This window comes from Hemicordylus capensis, chromosome 3, assembly GCF_027244095.1.
Source record: "Hemicordylus capensis ecotype Gifberg chromosome 3, rHemCap1.1.pri, whole genome shotgun sequence".
Lineage (NCBI taxonomy): Eukaryota > Metazoa > Chordata > Lepidosauria > Squamata > Cordylidae > Hemicordylus > Hemicordylus capensis.
This window is the reverse complement of record NC_069659.1, coordinates 338404057-338425847: the sequence shown is the minus strand read 5'-3', so window position 1 is coordinate 338425847 and position 21791 is coordinate 338404057. Positions and strand designations below refer to the sequence as shown.

Below are 21791 nucleotides of genomic sequence, written 5' to 3'. Positions count from 1 at the left end.
TTATTAGTTGATTTTAGTTGTTTTTGTTTTTATGTAAAAAAAAAAAACCCCACCCCCCAGTATATAAATCAAATAAATAAATAATACAATAAATAAATGTAGCTATAATGCCTGGAGAGAAGCACCAGAAAAATAGATAAAATTAGTTGAAACAACCTTTGCACTGAAATCCCTTGGCACTTTCTGTCCAGGATGACACTTTTCCTACATCCTGGAAATGTGGCAATCCTAATGGGCATTGGCGTAGGTAACTTTTAATAAAAAGGTTAGACTGTTTCACAGAGGTTGTGTTTCTTAGCCATAATGGCACTGTGAGAAGGAGCTGTCCACTCCAGAAGCTGAGATGGGACTCCCCCAGGGATGGGTGGAGGGGGGGGGTCCCCCCAGTTCCAATTATATTTCAGGGTCCCTAAGTGGTCCAAACAAATGGATCATAGAACAAATCGAAATCAATCCAGAATTTTCACCAGAGGCACAAATGGCCAAGCTCAAACTATCATACTTTGGACACATTATGCAAAGATCCAGCTCCCTTGAGAAGTCCATAATGCTGAGAAAAGTTGAAGGAAAGAGAAGAGGACAACCAGCAGCAAGGTGGATGGACTCGATTACGACAGCAATGAAGGCACCACTGAGAGACCTGAAAGGCCAAGTTGAAGACAGATCATCCTGGAGAGAATCTATTCTATGTGATCACTAAGAGTCGACACTGACTTGACGGCACTTAATCAATCATCAATCAAGTGGTCCCCAGTGAAGTAGCTCTAAGAGTTGCTGGGAAGGGAATAAATGTTTGCTTCCTTTTCTTTCAAGGTATTCTGAAATTTAAAAGCCCAAACTAAAAGACAACCGATTTTTAAAAGCCCGCGCGGGGCGGGGGGGGGGTGTTTTACTATATTACCACACTGCTGCCTTTTGAAACAACCTAATTTTAGCCCACTGCATGCTCTGCTCTTGCTGTGTAAAGGGGGGGGGAGGCATCTTTCCAAAGCATTACCACTCCCCCATTTACATTTCATACCTGCCCCTGTGCCTTTTTGCTGTTTTATTCGACAGCTGGAGTAGTTCCATCTTCTGTAGATTCTCTTATCGCTAAAGGCCAGGGTCAAATTGAAGGAGCACCTGCAGCAAAGTCACACTGACATGTCTCATGGCCCTGCTGTAAAATTGGGCTATCAAGAATGACTCCGTCGCAGTCTTTGTAATGTGACCTTTAAAAAATAAAAGTGCAAAATGCTTGTTTTAAAGTGGTATATATATATAAATGTGCTTCACTTACTGCAAAAGATGTGGCAGAGACTCCCTGAGGGCACGATCTAGACAAGCAGCAGCATGAGGGGGGAGGGAGGTCTTGGACTTCTGAGCTGGTGGATTGGGTTCCACCATTTTTTTTAATGCTCCCCTATGTTTTCAAGTAAGAAATCAGCAGAGGAGACAGACATACAGTACCTTACCTTTCACCCTGCTATGTGAGTTCATTTGGTGGAGAGCTGGTCTGGGAAGGACCGCTGACATGAATTGTCCCCTTTGCTAAGCAGGGTCTACCTTGGTTTGCATCTGGGTGGGAGACTACATGTGAGTGCTGTAAGATACTCCCCTTAGGGCATGGGGCTGTAGCTCAGTGATAGAGCATCTGCTTGCATGCAGAAGGTCCCAAGTTCACTCCCTGGCCATGCTGCCCGTCAGTGTGGACATTACTGAGCTAGATGGACCAATGGTCTGGCTTGGTGTTAGGCAAGCTTTCCATCTTCCCGTGTTCCTAGGTGTGTGGCTTGTGTGGTGTTTTGGGTTACTCCATTCCTTGATCCAGGCCAGCTTTTGAATGGGGCTTTAGTTACTTGTATTCCAGTCCTGGAGTAGAGGTGGGGCTAACAGAACAGCCCGTAGCAAGAATGCATGCCTCTCTACACACACACACACACACACTCATATTTATATTTATATTTATATTTATATACAAAAAATATATTTCTCTAAGGTGTACCCGTTACTAATCCCATGTGTGGCTGCTCTCGCGGGAGTTCATGAGCGAGCTGAAGGCAGGGGGAGAGGAAAGTGCTGGTGCCGGCGGACAGGGTTGTGGGCGAGAGGGAAAAGAAAATGGCAGCATAGGGGGAAGAAACCAGTGGTGTCAGGCAGGTGAAAAGAAAATAGTGACAGGCAGTGGCAGTGGGTGGGGAAAGAAAATGGAAGTGGCGGGTGGGTGGGGGAAAGAAAGCGGTGGCAGCAGATGGGGAATGAGAATGGCGGCAGGGAGGGGGACTGAGAACAGAGGGGAAACCAAGAGGGGGGAAGGAGGAGGGAGAACTAGAGGCACGGATGCTCTGCGCCTGGCCCAGCTAGTAATATCTATTTCATTAAACTTTTAATATTCCTGATTCCATCCCACGTCCTTGCATCCCACATCTCTTTCCCTTGGATTCTACAACTGGTTATGCAGTATGTGGGTCAGGATATAAAAGTAATAATAATTAATTAATTGAACCAACCGGGCTGTGCTATTATTGTTGGTGTTGTAGTCGTTTTGGCCCCGGGCTTTGGATGTAAAACTATTAGTGGGCAGGATCCACACTTAGTGAGTCATGACTGAAATTCATGGGACTTAGTTAGTCATGATTAATTTCAGGCATTTATTTCAGTGGTGCTTAATCATTACTAACTGAGTCTGCCTTCGGCCCAGGGTTTTGGAAGCTAGTTAGAGTGTCAGAATTTTTTTAGGGAAGCAGTGTAGTTTTGAACAGAAAGCCACAACTTTGTTATTCATTTAGTGCTCGTGCTTGAACTGTGGACCCTGAACAGCAGGAACATGCAAGGCAAACATTCATTGTCATGTCTTCTCATTTTTTTCCAGTGATTCATTTTCTTCCACTTTATTTTTCAATTGTTTTTTTTTTACACTTTCCATTTGTTTTCAATGCAAAATAAATGAAAACAAATGGGACACATTCATTTTCATTCCCGTTCGTTTCCAAAAATGTGCACACATGCCAACCTACAATAAGAAGTCAGGGGCGCTGAGCTCCATCCAATGCACTATATCACTTCCCATGGTGCTCTGTGAGAGGCTGCAGAGTGCATAGATGAGAGGTTGCAGAGAGGCAGCATGGTGGAGTGGTTAGAGTGTTGGGTTAGGAGTGTTTGGAGAGGAGAGCTGGCCTTGTGGTAGCAAACAGGACTTGTCAAGAACATAAGAACAGCCCTGCTGGATCAGGCCCAAGGCCTATCTAGTCCAGCATCCCGTTTCGCGCAGTGGCCCACCAGATGCTGCTGGAAGCCACAGGCAGGAGTTGAGGGCATGCCCTCTCTCCTGCTGTTACTCCCCCGCAACTGGTACCCAGAGGCACCCCGCCCCCAAGGCTGGAGCTAAGCCTCGCCGCCTTAGCTAAGCAGGGCCTGCCCTGGTTGCATGTGAAAGTGAGACTAGAAGTGTGAGCACTGGAAGATATTCCCCTCAGGGGATGGAGCCACTCTGGGAAGAGTATGTAGGTTCCAAGTTCCCTCTCTGGCATCATCACCAAGATAAGGCTGAGAGAGATTCCTGCCTGCAACCTTGAAGAAGCCACTGCCAGTCTGTGTAGACACACTGAGTGAGATGGACCCATGGTCTGACTCAGTATATGGCAGCTTCCTATGTCCTATGACTGGGGAGACCCGAGTTCAAATCCTCAGTTAGCCATGAAACTCACTGGGTGATGCTGGGCCAGTCACTTCTCTCTCAGCCTAACCTACCTCCAGGGGCATAGGGAGGGAACGGGCAGCCTGTTGCTCATGGGCAGCCCTCTCATGGTGGCAGTGGCACTGAAGGCTCTCTACCCTAGCAGCAACAATGGCAGAGGTGCAGTGGGGGTGGCCTCCCAACCCACCACAATGGAAGAGGCAGGATCCTACCACCTGCACTCTAGCTGGCACTCATGCCCTCCTTCCTGGCTGCCTTGTGACCGTCAGAACCCTAAGTGGCTGGGAAGAAGCAACAGGCTGCAGGAGCACCACACACTGTTGGAGCCAGCATGGTGTAGTGGTTAGAGTGGAGAGGAGAGCTGGTCTTGTGGTAGCAAGCATGACTCGTCCCCATAGCTAAGCAGGGTCTACCCTGGTTGCATTTGAATGGGAGACCACATGTGAGCACTGTAAGATATTCCCCTTAGGGGATGGGGCTGCTCTGGGAAGAGCATCTAGGTTCCAAGTTCCCTCCCTGGCAGCATCACCAAGATAGGGCTGAGAGAGATTCCTGCCTGCAACCTTGGAGAAGCCGCTGCCAGCCTGTGAAGACAACACTGAGCTAGATAGACCAATGGTCTGACTCAGTGTATGGCAGTTTCCTATGTTCCTATGTTCCTAGAGTGCTGGACAAGGACCAGGGAGACCCGAGTTCAAATCCCTATTCAGCCACGATACTTTCTGGGTGACTCTGGGCCAGTCATGTCTCTCTCAGCCTAGCCTACTTCACAGGGTTGTTGTGAGGAGAAACTTCAGTATGTCGTACGCCACTGTGGGCTCCTTGGAGGAAGAGCAGGATATAAAATGTAGATAGATAGATAGATAGATAGATAGATAGATAGATAGATAGATAGATAGATAGATAGATGTTGGCCATTTATAAATAATATATAAATAAATGGTGCGGCATGGCACCATGGAGAGGAGCACACACAGCGGCGGGCAGCAGCGGAAGTGGCTGGTCAGCTAGATCACTGGCGATGGGAAGTGGCAAGGAGGTAAGCAAGGCATCCCCTGTGGCAGGGCAAGCCAGCTCCGGAGGCAGGACGCGGGTTCTTCAGACCTATCCACCCTATTGTAGCTCTGCTCCACCTGCCCCCACGGGGCAATTCTGAGGATAAATATAACCATGTGCCATTCTGTGGGCTCCTTGGAGGAAGAGCAGCATCTAAATCCATAAATAAATAAATTTACCCCACACTGTTGCAGAGGCAGCTGCTGATGGCATCAGCTCTTAGCACCAGCAACCCTATTGACCACTAGGGACGCTAGAGGTGGAGCTGGTGAGCAAGGGAACCCACTCTCTCTGACAACGCTTTCATTCATTCATTTGATTTCTATACCGCCCTTCCCAAAATGGCTCAGGGTGGTTTACACAGAGAAATAACAAATAAATAAGATGGCTCCCTGTCCCCAAAGGGCTCACAATCTGAAAAAACAACAACTCTTGACTCTACTTCCCCTCTGTTAGACTGATAGTCTCCAGTTTCATTCTCTCACTGGAGAGACAGACATCCTTCTTCTCTCTTCCCCTCTTCCTGTATGTAGCTAGCAGCAATGAGGCATTGAGGTCTCAATCTATCTCCCTGATGGATTTTCTAAATAAACTACTTTTATTTGAAACTTTAACTCCATGTCTCCAGACAGTATTAATTAGCAGTGCTCCCTCGCCTGTGCACTTCCACTCTCTAGCTGGGGCAGATAAAGAAATCTCCCCTCCAGAGCTCTCTAACACATCCTCAATGTCTTCCAGATTTCCTCAGAGTCTGTATGTTTTCTTACGTATAGTTCTGCTTGGGTTTTGTTTTTTGTTTTGTTATTGTTGCTTGCCTGTTTTTATTCCTTTAGAAAATATTTTTATACTTGCTTACGAGTTTATGTCAGAGAAGTGGGATGGCGGGGGGTAAATGGGCAAGGGGAAGGGAAAGGGCAACTGGAAATGTTTATAAAACAAAAAAATATTCCAATAAAGTGTAAACAAAAAGGATAGATAGATAGATAGATAGATAGATAGATAGATAGATAGATAGATAGATAGATAGATAGATAGATGTGGTATACCAGTGTGGTGTAGCAGTTAGAGTGTTGGACCAGTACTGGGGAAACCTGAGTTCAAATCCTCACTTAGCCATGAAACTCACTGGGTGACTCTGAGCCAGTCACTTCTCTCTCAGCCTGATGTACCTCACAGGGTGTGGTTGTGATGATAAACATAACCATGTACACAACTCTGGGTTCCATGGAGGATGAGTGGGAGATATATATACAGTATATATACACAGATGTCAAATCCACACAGTAAAGGTAAAGGTGTGCCATCGAGTCGGTGTCGACTCCTGGCGACCACAGAGCCCTGTGATTGTTCTTGGTACAATACAGGAGGGGTTTACCATTGCCTCCTCCCGTGCAGTATGAGAGGATGCCTTTCAGCATCTTCCTATATCGCTGCTGCCCAGGATAGGTGTTTCCCCTAGTCTGGGAAACATACCAGTGGAGATTCGAACCAGCAACCTCTGGCTTGCTAAACAAGTCATTTCCCCACTGCGCCATTCCCCTGCTGTCAAATCTATACACATATGTAAAATCTATAGCCACCCCCAACAAGCTTTGTTGCACGAAGAACCTTGTTCACATGTTAAGTTCAATGCAGGTACGATCTTTGTACAGTGTATGCATGTGCAGATCTATACACACATCCAGTTGTGTACAGTTACATGTTACTTCAACACACCTGAAGTTACATGTTACTTCAACACACATAAAGTACAATCCATATTCCTAGCTGTACCTGCATTTGTGGGGGTCTGTAACCAGGTTCACTTTTAAAGTACAGTCATTCACGCAAAAAACAGTGCATGTGTACAGAAACCTGTATACCTGTAGGCACATACAGAATAATGTCTGAAGACGGCTAAGGAGAGCAAGGTAAATGGTGGCAAACAACTTGGCAGTGACAACTGTGGAAATTGTCGCACACACTTCCCTGTGCTGCTGCCTTCATTCACACCGGAATTGGAACACAAACCTATTGTGCTATATCTGTCAGCAGCAGCCACAGAAGTGAACAAAAAGTGTGTGCTCTTCTCTCTGCTCCCACCCTGTTGTTCCACACAACAACCCTGTGAGGGAGGTTAGGCTAAGAGATAGCACATGGCCCAAAAACTTCATGGCTGTGCAAGGATTTTAACCCAAGTCTCCTTTTTCCAAGTCCATGTGAAAACCTCACACATCTGCTAAGCTGCGGAATGGGGAAATGAAATGATTAATGCTCCAGAAATTAAAAGGGAACTTGGCAGGTGTCAGGAGTGGGTAGGTTATTATTATAAGAAACAGTAGTCAATATTAGAACAAAAAGGCACCTATTATACAGTCACTGCACTTATTTTTTAATACACAAAAGTGGGTTTTTAAAAAAAATAAAAAACAATCACCCTGCTCTTTGCTAACTATAGCTCATTGTTAGCTCCAAAGGGTGTCAGCTGTGGGCAAACCGAATCAAACATTTGCTCGGTGTCATTTGTATTTGAATTTTTTTGCACCAGCGTAGTGTTGCAAACTTTCCCACTGTTTTTCTCTCTCAGGGTTTTTTTATGTCTGGCTTTTTGTGAGTCATGGAGTCGAGCAGCAGCACAAGTTTTGGACTGTGCCGGAAAGAGGACCCTTCCAAGCGGGAGCTGAGCGTGATGTCGTGCCGACAGAACGAGATTCCGGAAGGCTTGCAAGAGGTTAAAAGCATCCCTGGGGGAGCAACATTGGAGAACGTACTGGAGAAACCAAAAGCAGGAAAGAACATCAAGGAAAAGCAAAGTAATGATTTAGACAGGTCAGGCCTTAAACGAAAGTTGGAAAGCAATGAAAAGCTGGCTTTGAGAAAGGAGCCACGCTTGCTGGAACCAGAGGGCCAATCCATCAATATGCCTTTGTCCCATATCCCTCTGAAAAGTCTCTTGGAGGTAGAGATGAAACTGGTCTACACAGATGAGGAGGACGTCACCTATGAGTTTTCGGAGTCACAGGTGCCCACCAGCCCAGAAGCAGAGATCCTCTGTGTCAGTCCTCTGACAGCACCTGACATGGGCGTTCTGCCACAGATGGACAAGTGGCTTCAGATGGCCTTAAAGGATGCCAGCACTTGCTATAGGCAAAAGAAGTATGCTGTGGCAGCAGGGCAGTTCAGAACAGCACTCGAGGTAGGGAGGAGATTTAAGATGAAGGATGGGGCCCGCTCGTGGGGAAATGGGGGCCACAAAATCTAGTGATCGATGGTGCCATTTTGGCCTCTGCACTTTGGATTTAATGCACACAGGCTGTATTGGAGCATTGCTGAACCATGTGAACCTGTGGCAACGTCAGAGGTGGGGCTGATGTTCTGGGTGAGCAGGGAGGGCAGGCTTCCCTCTCTGTGATGGACTGGATTCAGGAAGGAGTATCATTCAGTCTGGTGCATGTGTAGTCCAAATGATATGGGCCATCGCTCATAAGGAAAATGGTACCTTTGGTCTAGGTACACCTTTGGAACACTCACTGTTTTTCGTTTTTTGCTTTGGGGGGGCGGGAGGTGTATGACACTGCATAGTGAACTGCCAGACCAGACAGCAATATTTATTCTACTCCTAGTAGTATAAATAATTTGCATCCCACTTTTCAACAAAAGTTCTCAAGGCAGTTTACATAGAAGAATAAATAATAAATTAATGGCACCTTGTCCTGTAAGAGCTCATCTAAAATATATACATATAAGGTAGACTCCAGCAACAGCCACTGAAGGGACGCTGTGCTGGGGTTGGATAGGGCCAGTGGCTCTCCCCGCTGCTACTGTAAATATAAGAGAGTTACCACTTTATTTATTTATTTATTTATTTATTTATTTATTTATTTATTTATTTATTTATTACATTTATATCCCGCTCTTCCTCCAAGGAGCCCAGAGCGGTGTACTACATACCTGAATTTCTCTTTCACAACAACCCTGTGCAGTAGGTTAGGCTGAGAGAGAAGTGACTGGCCCAGAGTCACCCAGCCAGTATCATGGCTGAATGGGGATTTGAACTCGGGTCTCCCCGGTCCTAGAAGGTTCCTCTTGCTCAGTGAGTAGGGATCCCCCTACCCCCACATTATCTCTGCAGATGAGCCACTGGCATATATATCAGTAGCATAATCAAAGGCCATAGCTTCTGGTATAGGTGGGGGTTACAGAGAAAGGATATAGGAGTTGCCTAAGAAAATACACGTGTTCTCTCTAAGAACAAAAGGATTACAGGCATAGCTCGTTATTCACAGGGGTTGTGTTCCTTGCCTACAACCGCAAGTAACAAAACTGCTGATAACAAGTAATCACGCCTGTGGGAATTGGGAGGTTAGGTTCCTGGAGGGTCAAAAAACGCAGGGAAAACAGCCCAAAATGTTTTTAAAAGAGGGCGAAATAAAGTGCTCTACCGTGCTCTGTGCCTCCGGTGGCTATCCAGCAATGTTCCCAAGTTCAAATACTTCATTTTTTCCATGAATTGATATGCTAATATGGTAAATTAACTCCCTTTTTGCCTCTATTTTTTTTGTGTGTATGCCAAAATTGGGTGTCAGTTACCCAGTTGCGGATACATGAAACTGTGGATAGCGAATCCGCGGCGAGCAAAGTGCATCTGTACCAGCCTTGCTGGAACAGACCAAAGATCTGTTCTCAACCCAAACCTGTGACCAAGGTCTGCACCCAGTGTCACCGGGAAGCAAACACAGAGGGCATGACAGAGCGAGTCAGTATCTGGTAATCAGAGATAAGCCATCCCTGAGTCTTTCTTTACTTGTCGGTTTTTCAAGTTTACAAGTCACTTCTTGGGCCCCAAAGCCCTCAAAGTGGGGCACAGTCATATGAAAAACACTTAACCGAACCAATATTTTTTTTAAAAGGCGCAGCAGTGAAAATACCAAAACATAAAGAAGATCTGTTCAGGCACTATAAAGAGCAGGGAAGCTGTCTTCATGTACCACATCCTCGAGAGCATGCTCTAAAGCCCCACTCCTGCACAGAGATGCACAGAGGTTCCAGCCCCACTGTCCACAGTTGCGGCATTTGTCTGCAGAGGCAAACACTGTGCTCATGGACAATTTATTCCCATGGCTGGAGCACCAGTGGAACAGTGAGGGGGCAGAACTTCTGAGATTTCAATAGAGAGGTGGGGCTTCAGCGCATGAGTGCATCTTCAGGGTCATTGTACTCAAGCACACAATCCCCACTGTTTATAACACCTGAAGAGGGCTTGAGTCAGCAAGAGCAAGGGCATAAATATAAACTCCAGGGAAGCATAATAAAGTACATTAAAGGCTCACCTACTCAGGAAGGCCTTTGCTAGCCTTTAAAAGATTCAACATGAAGGGGAATTCAACTCTCTTTGTGCCATAATGAGAAAGCCCTTGTCCTGGGTACTCACTAGCTATACTTCAGATGGCAGTGGGATGTAGAGCCTCATGAGCAGATCAATATGTGTGGGCAGGATCATGTGGGATCAGTTGAGTCCAACCTGGAGTCCAAACTGTATGGAGGTTTGCTTTCGCTGTCATGACTAATACCCATTGATAGGCCTGTCCCCCGTGAATTTGTCTAATCCTTTCAGACAAAAATCAAAACCCTCGGCAGCTACTGTATAGCCAACAGAACAGTGATTTCTAAAGAGTGGGACAAGACATATTGTAGCATTGCCAGAGGATTTGGGGAGAGCCTCCAGCTGCCAGAAACAGAAGGAAACACAATTCAGCAAGCATTGCTGCTATGCAGCTTTTGTTCTGGTGTTTCCCCATGCTGCAGAACATGTTGGATTTCATGCAGCGTTGCTCTGACTTCTCAGAAACAGCATAGGAAGAGGTCAACCTGTTCCTCAGCTGTACAATCTCAGACTACAGTAGAAGGTTCAAATGACTAAATCCACATGCATACCAACAACCGGGGGGGGGGGGATGTCCTGTATGGACAACTCTTGCATTTCAGGAATAAAGGTAAGCTAGAATCTTTTTGTGGAAAACAGGAGGTGCAGTCCCGTTTGTTAAATCCTTGGCACATCCTGATCAGTCTTCTTGAGCTGCCCCTGCCACAAACAACCACCTCCAGGCAGGTTGGACACCTGTGCTGCCCAAAATACTCAAAACAAAAGGGAATGTTACATAGGAACATAGGAAGCTGCCATATACTGAGTCAGACCATTGGTCTATCTAGCTCAGTATTGTCTTCACAGACTGGCAGTGGCTTCTCCAAGGTTGCAGGCAGGAATCTCTCTCAGCCCTATCTTGGAGATGCTGCCAGGGAGGGAACTTGAAACCTTCTGCTCTTCCCAGAGCGGCTCCATCCCCTGAGGGGAATATCTTACAGTGCTCACACTTCTAGTCTCCCATTCAAATGCAACCAGGGCAGACCCTGCTTAGTTATGGGGACAAATCATGCTTGCTACTACAAGACCAGCTGTCCTCTCATAGGAACATAGGAAGCTGCCATATACCGAGTCATGCCATTGGTCCATCTAGCTCAGTATTGTCTACACAGACTGGCAGTGACTTCTCCGAGGTTGCAGGCAGGAGTCTCTCTCAGCCCTATCTTGGAAATACCAGGGAGGGAACTTGGAACCTAGATGCTCTTCCCAGATCAAGTCTCACGTCTCCCTTTCATATGCAACCAGGGCAGACCCTGCTTAGCTATGGGGACAAGTCATGCTTGCTACCACAAGACCAGCTCTCCTCAGGCATGCAATGTGGGGAATCCCTGAAGCCTAAAGAAAAAGCCCAGAACACAAGAGCCCTCGTGTAGTATGCAAAGCAGCATGCAGATAGGGCCTACGTAGGCCACCTTTGGACATAGTGTGAAACCTCAGGTAGACAAACCTGTGGTTAATCTGTGAATCATCCCGCAGATGTGTGTGAAGCTCCAGTCTCGCAGCCTTCGGCTTGTGGGCAGAGGGACCCCTCCCTCTTCCTGGTCTGCTGAGGCCACATTGCAGCAAGCTCCATAGCACTCACACACCCCAGACTGTGGGCAAGGTGTCAGGACATTAGTAGAGTGGCAACCATTGGCCACGATGATCTCCGAGGGGGTGTGCCCAGTGCGACTGTATCTTTCTGATTGGCTGCCTTCGGCAGGGAAATGGCATTTAAATCCATTCCTCACACCACTTGCACCACTGCAGCCATGCAGTCTCGCACAAGCACAACTACTGGTATGGTGGGATGGAGAAGGGCACTAGTTTTCTGTTACACCGGGAAGGGGTCATGATGACTTCCTTGGGGGGAATATATATATGAGAGCAGGCAAAGGATCCTGGGGTTTGGTCCACTTCGACAAAAAATGCTCTTGGACTCACAGTCCCAGGCCAAGCAGTCCAAGAAGCCCCAACACACTCCTGCCCCCATGTCAGCTTGGCAACGGGGAATTAGCCCTCTCATGAGAGGGCCAGTCCACTGGGAAGGGCCAGAGGCTCCATTAGCTTCAGGTCTCCATTGGGCTGCTTTCTCCTGAACTCTAGGGGGCCACACTGATGTGGGGCTCCTGGTATCTCTGCTTAATAATATAGCCCATACTCCAGACCATCCCATCTCCACTCAACCCAGATGCCCAAGGAGTCTGGTCTGCTCCATGTGTCCAGGCAGTCTTTGGTGGGCAGAGTAGGGAAACACCTGGGATAGATCATAGTCCACATTCAAACATCCCGGGCTAGGACCAATATTGTGGCATATGCAGACTGGCCACCATGGGGCATACTGGGGCAGGGCACCTGTGGATCAGAGCAATCCCTGGCTAGCCAGGTGGCAGTGCAGAGCAAAACAAATTAAGGTGTGTGTTGCGAGGAGACCAGACTATCAGAGTGAGCACTTGGACTCCTTCTTCGCAGCAGTCGCCTGGGCCAGGAAAGGTGTTGCGGGATACACTTCCCTGGGGCTTGAAGGGATCCAGCAACCAGGCTGGGTGGCAACAGTCTTCCGGCCCACATGCATGTCTCTGTGGCCTGTCACTATCATGAGAGAACAGTCCTTGGGAGAAGAGATTTACATCTATTGCACATTTTATTGTCACAGTGGTCTTTCAAGCACGTCCCTGTCCAAACATCATCCAGGTTTAACCCAGGATGGTTCTTCTCATGAAGTATGGTCAAGACTGCATGCTTGCACTCAAGGGGAAGGGGCTGCCCACCCCTTGGTACAAAAAATAGAACAGAGGCACTTAAGAATTCTAGAAGCTATCTTTTAACCCAAATGTTTGGTTATCCCTTTAATGGTAGACTTTCCTTTGCCGTCGTGCATGGTACTGCACCAGTCTGGGGCACCTCAAGGCGGGGGACCAAGGTTGAACATCTGGATTTGATTGATTGATGAATTAAGTGAATTAAGATGAATTAAGTTGGAGAGAATTAAGTTGGAGTCAACTCTGAGTGATCACATAGACAGATTCTCTCCAAGTTGATCTGTCTTTAACTTGGCCTTTAAGTTCTCTCAGTGGTGCATTCATTGCTGTCATAATGGAGTCCATCCACCTTACTGCTGGTTGTCTTCTTTTTCCTTCAATTTTTCCCAACATTATGGACTTCTCAAGGGAGCTGGGTCTTTGCATAATGTGTCCAAAGTATGATAGTTTGAGCCTGGTCATTTGTGCCTCAGGTAATAATTCTGGATTGATTTGTTCTATGATCCATTTGTTTGTTTCCCCGGCTGTCCATGGTATCCTCAAAAGTCTTCTCCAGAAACAAAGTTCAAAAGCATCAATACTTTCTCTATCTTGCTTCTTCAAAGTCCAGCTTTCGCCTCCATAGAGTGTCACGGGAAAAACCATGGTCCAAACGATTCTAATCTTTGTAGGTATAGACACATCACAGCATCTAAATATCCTTTCCAAGGACTTCACTGCAACCCTACCAAGTGCTAGTCTGCAGCATATTTCTTGACTGCTGGATCCTTTACTGTTGATGGTCAATCCTAAAAGGCAGAAGCTATCCACCACTTCAGTGTCTTCATTGTCAGTTATGAGGCTGGTTGCTGTACCCGTTGTCATCAGTTTAGTCTTCTTGGCATTTAATCGCAGTCCCATTTTTTCACTGTGCTCCTTGACTTTCATTACTAGGGCTTGCAGATCATCTACATTCTCAGCTATCAGAGTGGTGTCATCCACGTAGCGCAGGTTATTGATGTTTCCTCCTCCAACTTTAAAACCATGCTCATCTTCTTCCAATCCAGGTTCTCTCAGTATATGTTCAGCATATAAGTTGAATAAATAAGGAGAAAGTAGACAGCCTTGTTTTACTCATTTGCCGATCTGGAACCAGTCTGTTTCACCATGTTCCGTCTGGACTGTGGCTTCCTGTCCTGTGTTATACAGTAGGTTTCTCATGAGAACAATGAGATGTTCTGAGATGCCCATTTTCCTAAGGATATTCCACAACTTGACATGATCGACACAATCGAAGGCTATTTTGTAGTCAATAAAGCACATATTGACTTCTTTCTTGTATTCTTTGGCTTTCTCTATTATCCAGAGTGCATCAGCAATGACGTCTCTTGTTCCTCTGCGTTTTCTGAAACCAGCTTGAACATCCAGCATTTCCCTTTCCACGTAGGGCTCTAATCTGTATTGGATGATCCTGAGCATTATTTTGCAAGTGGAATTTGGATTTCACATTTGGATACACATACATATATGTGCATGTGCAGTGTTTAGGGAAGCACTCTATACAGTTGGCAGGAGCAGCACCATCCATGGGAACTTGAATAATACAAGCATTGTCCATGCATCAGGAAAATCAATGCCCTGCTGATCGAACACACTCAACACCTTAAATAGGATGCCTTGCTAGGCAGCCACACTTGATCAGCTGCACTTGTTATTAATGAAAGGGTTCCTTGAGTGTGTGCCCCCTCCCCTTCCTCAGATGGAAGCTGTCAAAATGTCTTGTATGGTGACTGCAATTAAAGGTCCTGTGTGCTGGGCAATGTCCAAGGGTGTGCATTGCAGGTTGCTCAAGTAACACAAGCACATGGACAGGTACAGACAGGAGATCAACATGTGTTGGGTTTTTTTGTATGACTGCACAACAGGAAGTTTTCCATGGATGGCATTTCCATGGGTTCCTGCACTGGGTTGGCACATTTGGTATTTCTGCCAAGCGACGTGGTATCACTCCCCTGGCACATGTGATCTTTGCTGGGAAGCAACTGAGTTGCCTAGTTCCTGGTGTCACCAGGGTTCCATGGGTTTGTGCACATACTTCTGCAGCCCTTTGTTGCTAGAGACCTCTCCCATTGTGCCCACCTTGTCACCCCATCCTTTCTTTGTGGATTGACAAAGGGGGGACCATAAGACACAGTGGGAAGTGGGATCTCCCCAATGTGGTTATCTCCCTTTACAGACATTGAAGCTTGGGACGCGGCAATGTGGCATTCCCCGTTGCCGGACAACAGCAAGAGGAGTGCAGAGACTGTGGAGGGTGGAGCAACTGCCTAAAGAGGTGGCCAGTGAGAAGTGTGGCAGGCATGGAGCTGACACATTTCTAGGATGGTATGAGCCGCCCTCTCTATGGTTTTGACAGCAGCCACAGCACAAAACCCATCTTACGACGGCCACAATGCTGCCTTCCAACCTGAGGTTTCGCAGCGAAACTCAATACAAACTGAAGGTTCCGATTACGGTTTGGGGTTGAAAACCTTGGGTCAGTTGGGTGACGAAACCACAGTTTCATGCATTTGGATGACCACAAAACCGAATCTCTGGCACGGTTGCCTCTCCAGTTTGGCGTTCTGTCTGAAGGAGGCCATAGTATAAAAACCAGCACAGTCCAATGCTATACTAAACAAGTAAAAAGTCTTAATTTATTACAACAAAATAAAAGAAGAGAGTTTACAGGCAATTAAAGGTCAGAATAAAAACAAAAATTTAAAATAGTAAAAACAAACAAACCATAAAGCATTCATACCTGCTTTCTGGTCTAGGTGTCCATGGATCAGGAAGTGAAAATTCTTAAAGTTGCCCCCCCCCAAATTGATTCAGAACTTCACACCTAAAAGCATGGCAGTAGCAGTCCTTTCCCCCACCACCTCCAGGAACAAAAGAGACATGGTTTGGGGGGGTGAGAAACCACAAAACCAGGCCTCAACCTCTGAATTTAGGACATAACTTCCTAAATAGAATCCCAGAAGTGAACTGGGAACCTCATTCACCTTACTTAAAGGGACACATAAAAGAGAAAACTTCTTACAAAGGAAATCTCACTTACTCTGCAGTCTAACACCTTAGAGAGCAAGCTAACAGGATTACATAATTGTGTGAAGTAGTCAGAGCCCGGTGAGATGGCTTCAGCCATTATTCTATGTTATAGCAATCACGCAGACAAAGGGAAGATAAGTGCTCCTCTATTTGCATTCAGGACTCTTAATGTTTCTCAGGCTGGCAATCATTATCTAGGTTTCTAGGTATAAAACATACAAGAGAAGTGTACGTGTTTACCTGGCTTCAGTGAAACTGAGTTTTAAGGCCACACAAACCAAAATGTGAATCTGGCCATAAGTTTATAGGGCTGCCCTCCTTCACACCTTCTTCCTTTTCACCTGCTTCCTTTCCACCTTCCTCTTAATTTTCTAAGTGCATGAAATTTTATTTTTGTATGGAGGAGCATCCAGTTATGTGAGCCCACATCTGCAGTCTGAGGTGGTACATTCCAGAAACAGGTTTGCCACCTTTTTAGGGATGTGAACGAATCAAATATTCAGATTTGATTCAAATTATAACTGGCTGATTTGATTCAAATTCAAATTGAATTGGCCGGAAACAGGATAATTTGATATGAATCTGAATCTATTTGATTCTGATTTGAATTGATTCAACCTATTTTGGCACCTTTTTTGATGAACCAGAGTGCCGAGTGGTTTTGTAAGGTGCCAAAATCTCCCTAAAGTGCTATTGAATCAATCTGAATCGATTCAAATTTTAACCTGGCCGGTTTGATTCAAATTTGAATCATTTGAATTGGCCAGATTCAAGTAAAATTGATTTCAGTCTGAATTGATTCACACAACCCTACACATTATCTGCTACATGTGAGCACTAGGGAGAAGACAGTCACCATGATTTATGGGAGAGCACAAAAGCCAAGGATGTCTGCCTCAATGAATCACAAGTCTAACCCCTTAAAACTAGACTGTCAAAATATTGGGCTGGAAAATTCCAGGTGTGTAGCATTACTCAGATTCCGGCTCCTCTGAGGGAGAGATCACTGGAGGCTTATGAAGATTTTATAATATTTGGTTTGTTTACAAATATGCAAGTTGAGCATTAGAGATAGCACTAGACTCACAGAACACTCCAAGAAGTCAGCAACAGTTTTCAGGGAGGAACAAAGATATTGTGGTGCCTGAGGCAAATAATCAAATGCCTTGCCCCATGACCCAGGTGGGGGCCTGCTATCTTTCAACATCAAGCTTTGAAAGTGGTGTGGGAGTCGGGAGGATGGAAAGTTGCCAGCAGCCTCCTCTACTCTCCGTATGCTTCTTGCTAGCTTTGCAAGGAGTGTGAGGAGAAGCTCTCCTTGCAAAACTGTCAAGGGTCAGATCAGTCTGCAAGATCTGCTCCGATGGCAAAAGCGGGGGTATCTCATTGCCCCGCTGCTACCCCAATAATTTGCCACCTCTGGAGATGCCGGACTGCCTCATCAAAAGGCCGCCCCCTAACAGGTTTGATCAGCCCTGCACTCCAAGATGCTTCAGTTCTCTCTGCCCAGCTTGTCCATTCCAGGCTCACCAAAACTAAAATTAAGGAATATCTGGAGGTCAGGCTTCATTTTCCCAGCCTCCAGAGTTCTGTGCTACTCAGAGTAGCACACATTGGTGATCGTCTGGGGGGAAGATAAGCTTGACCCCGCATTCCTCCCACCACCCACCCTCCCTGCCCCTAAAATGATTGCATGAATGATCTCATTGTATAATGTTCTCTCCATGCAGTCCAAAATCTAGGGTGTGTCATATGGAGAGAGCACTACACAGTTATGGTTGCATGTGTATATGTTCCTCGCAGACATTCAACTGAATGTGCATAATTATCTGCCCTATATATTGGTTCATCACACTTTTATCATCTGAAGAATGATTATGTCACATAGCATCCCTGTACATAGAGGGAGAACCACATGAGGGAGAAGGGGAAGGGTCATAGCTCAGCAAAAAAGCACATGTGTTGCATGCACAAGGCTCAAGGTTAATTCTCTGGCACCTCTAGTTAAGAGGATTACAGGTTGCAGGGCTGGAGGAGAACTCTGCCAAATTCTTTATGAGCATTTGCCAGCTAAAGTGGCCCACGCAGAGCCAGTTAGGCAAACCAATGGTCTAGTGCTGCATAAGATAGCTTCGTATGGTCATAAAGCTGCCCCCAACATTCCAGTTTTCAATACAGCAGGATGCTTCCTATGTGTGCCAAGTATCTGAGGGACCTGTACCCACTTTTAAAATGAACGCAGGCACAGTCATTCACACAAAAACATGTACAAGTGTTTGCAAAGTATTCTCCCAGCTAGAAGGCAACATTTCATTCATTCATTCATTCATTCGATTTCTATACCGCCCTTCCAAAAATGGCTCAGGGCGGTTTATACAGAGAAATAATAAATAAATAAAATGGATCCCTGTCCCAACAGGGCTCACAATCTAAAAAGAACAAAAAAACAACACCAGCAAAAGTCACTGGAGATACTGTGCTGGGGGTGGATAGGGCCAGTTACTCTCCCCCTGCTAAATCAAAGAGAATCACCACGTTAAAAGGAGCCTCTTTGCCAAGTTAGCAGGGGTTCATGGCCTCATCCTGGTTTTATGTGTTTCTACCTGTGTTGCAATGTGTTTTGCTCAGGAGGAATAATAATGGGTTTTCCAGCTAGGTGTCTAGGTACTCAACTAACATGTCAATTCTTGATTTTCTCTATTGCTCAGTCACTAGATACTTTCCAGGGGTTTTGTGGTAGCAAGCATGACTTGTCCCCTTAGCTAAGCAGGGTCCACCCTGGCTGCATATAAATGGGAGTCTGGAAGTGTGAGCACTGTAAGATATTCCCCTCAGGGGATGGAGCCACTCTAGGAAGAGAAGATGGTTTCAAGTTCCCCCCCTGGCTTCTCCAAGATAAGGCTGAGAGGGAGTCCTGCCTGCAGCCTTGGAAAAGCCACTGCCAGTCTATGAAGACAACACTGAGCTAGATAGACCAATGGCCTGACTCAGTATATGGTAGCTTCCTATGTTCCTGTTCCTAAGTGGGTAAAATATGAAGATTGATCATTCAGGGCATCGTGTGGCTGGGGATGATGGGAGCTGTAGTCCAACAACATCTGGGAACCCAAAGTTGGGAACCCTCACTCTATCATTATCAGAGGAGAAAGAAACAGCCATGTCTGTTCAAGGGACTTCAAAAGGAGCTGGACATTTGCACCTAGCAGGTGTCTGTTGACTGGAAGTCCGGGCTACTGGCATTTACAGGAAAGCCATTGTAACGTTATGCCCTGATTTCTATGGTGCTTCCAATCCGATCTAATTATATTGGAAATCCCTTCTATCATAACGGCGTAACTCCTACTGTGCTGTGGCTCATAATAATCACATAATGGGCCAGGATTTAAGCGTAATCAGATTTTAGCTTCCCTGTCATGTTTCCATAACGCCGCTATAAAACTGACATAATCACCAAAAAAGAGAGAGAGAGAGAGAGAGCAACCATTATTTAAACATCTTTATCAGATTGATGTATGGCAGCTCTCTCCCTCTCTATCTCCTTATATTTTTTTAACAATGAAAAATAACAGAAATTGGATTACCGCTGCTGGGAAGGGAACAGGCTATGATAAACTGTTTGCTCGTGTGCAGACTCAGGCTTAATGATGGCACTGAGCTCTCTTAATCATTGGCAATTGGCCTGTTAGAGTTGCCATCTCCAAAGCTGAAGGCCATGCAGCTGCAGGGTCACTGTGGTATACGCTGAAGCAAATGCTGCCAGAATATCACATCGCTGTCCCCTCACATCATAATCCTAGCTACAATGTCCTAAAAAGGAGACATTGCTGTCCAGCTGTTGCTGGACCACAACTCTCATCATCCCTGACTTTTGGCCACTGAGGATGAAGTGCAGCCCTGTTCTGGAAGTAAGGATGAGTTTCTAAGATCAGCAGGATCAAGCAACAATTTTAAAGAACACTTTACTACAGCATACAGTTGGTGGTGGTGGTGGAGGAGGAGGAGGAGGAGGAGGAGAAGTTTTTGTATGTTTGAATAAACCCACAAAGAAACCTTGACTGATCAGCAGAAGATTCAGGAACGACAAAAAGATGTACTTCTTCACACAGGACCAGTTCAGATGTCATGTGGAGCCTCAGTTACAGCTGGGCTCCATGCAACATCACTACTATTACTACTACTACTACTACTACTACTACTACTACTACTACTAGATGCTCTTCCCAAAACGGCTCCATCCCCTAAGAGGAATACCTTACAGTGCTCACACAAGAATTGACCTCTTAGTTCAGCACCTAGGCACGCAGCTTGAAAACCCATTATTATTCCTCCTGAGCAAAACACATTGCATCTAGGGCTGTGCATTTCAGATTTTGGTTTGGTTTGGTTTTGGCTGAATCCAGATAAGGTCCGAAATGAAGCCCCCCAAAACCCCACATTTTTTGTTTCGGAGCCGACTTGCTTCGAAACCGAAGCCGAATTACAGGCTGCCAATCTCCCCGCTGCTCCCCCCCTTCCGCCCCGGTCTGTTCCCCGTTGTTCTATTCTCCTTGTTCTGTTCTCCTTCCCCATTCTGTTCCATGCCTTCTGTTCTCCTTCCCCAGTCTGTTCTCCTGTCTGTTCCCTCCCCGGTGCCGGACTCCTTCCTTACCTCCCCGTCATTTTTGCCCGCCCACCTCCTCTGCCAGGGCCCACCACTGCCACCTCCTCACCCCGCCATCTGCTGAACACCCATGATGGCTGTGTGTCACCCTTGGGACAATTGTGCCTGCCGCCACCTCCCGCACTAAGCAGCTCTTGGGCCAGCAAGCCAAGCTCCCTGTCCCTGTCCCTGCAGCTCCAGAAACATCCTGCCGCATCTGGCTCTGCTTTCGCCTGCCAATCTACGAAAGGGATGGCGGGAAGGGCAGGAAATTCAAACCGATGTCAGAAGAAGAACTAAAGGGAGACTCTTGAGAGACTGCTAGCAATTGCAAAACAGGTCCGAATTTCCCCCCCGAAAAACAAAGATTTGTTTCTGAAATTGGATCATTTTGATTCGGCTACAAAAATCTTTGTTGTGGTATTTTTCATTTTCGGTAGGTGTACAAAATGTCCAAAAGTGCCATTTTTGGACACAAAACATTCTTTAGCTGAATTGAAATGCACATCCCTAACTGCAGCATGGGTAGAAAAACATAAAACCAGGATGAGTCCATGAAATGTCACCTTCTAGCTGGGATAATACTTTGCAAACTCTTGTACATGTTTTTGTGTGAATGACTGTGCCTGCGTTCATTTTAAAAGTGGGTGCAGGTCCCTCAACTGCATGGCACACATAGGAAGCATCCTGCTGTATCTGGTTTCAACATGACATGTGAATCAGGTGTGCAGATCACCCCCCACCCCCCCACCCCCGTCTAACTGGAAATGGAATTCTCCTCTTTCATGCACTGTGAATAACATGGGGATCAGTGTTATATGAATAAATTGCAGAACTGAAGTTCATATTCTGGCACTATTGCTCATATTCTGCAACTACTATTACCAGTGGTAATAGTAATAGTAGTTTATATTTATGCTTAGGTGTATGCTTGTGTCTATCTTTATATTTGTCTGTATATTTATGTAAAATATATTTATATTTATGATTATATTGATATCTATGATGATATTTATATTTATGCCTCCATCCATTTGTCTATACTATGAGATATTTGGACGTTTATATTGGCTGACTAGTATGTTTAAGCCCGTTATAATAACGGGCGCTAGTTTTTTCCCCTCCCCTTTAAGGTTTTTTTGTTTTTACTTGTTTGTCGTTTTCTTTCTCTCTCTGTCTCTTCCTCTTTTTCTGTTTTTGTTTCCCTGT

The 21791-nt window shown here is 45.9% G+C and overlaps 1 protein-coding gene across 1 annotated transcript in view; it reads left to right on the top strand.

Annotated features, from left to right (window-relative positions):
* The window catches only part of SPATA16 (spermatogenesis associated 16), a 246569-nt gene that overhangs the window by 20339 nt on the left and 204439 nt on the right, over positions 1–21791 (top strand). The window contains exon 2 of the mRNA XM_053304770.1: positions 7299–7907. Coding sequence (XP_053160745.1) covers positions 7329–7907 — 579 coding nt within the window. The 5' untranslated portion in view covers positions 7299–7328. The remainder of the gene's footprint in view (positions 1–7298; positions 7908–21791) is intronic.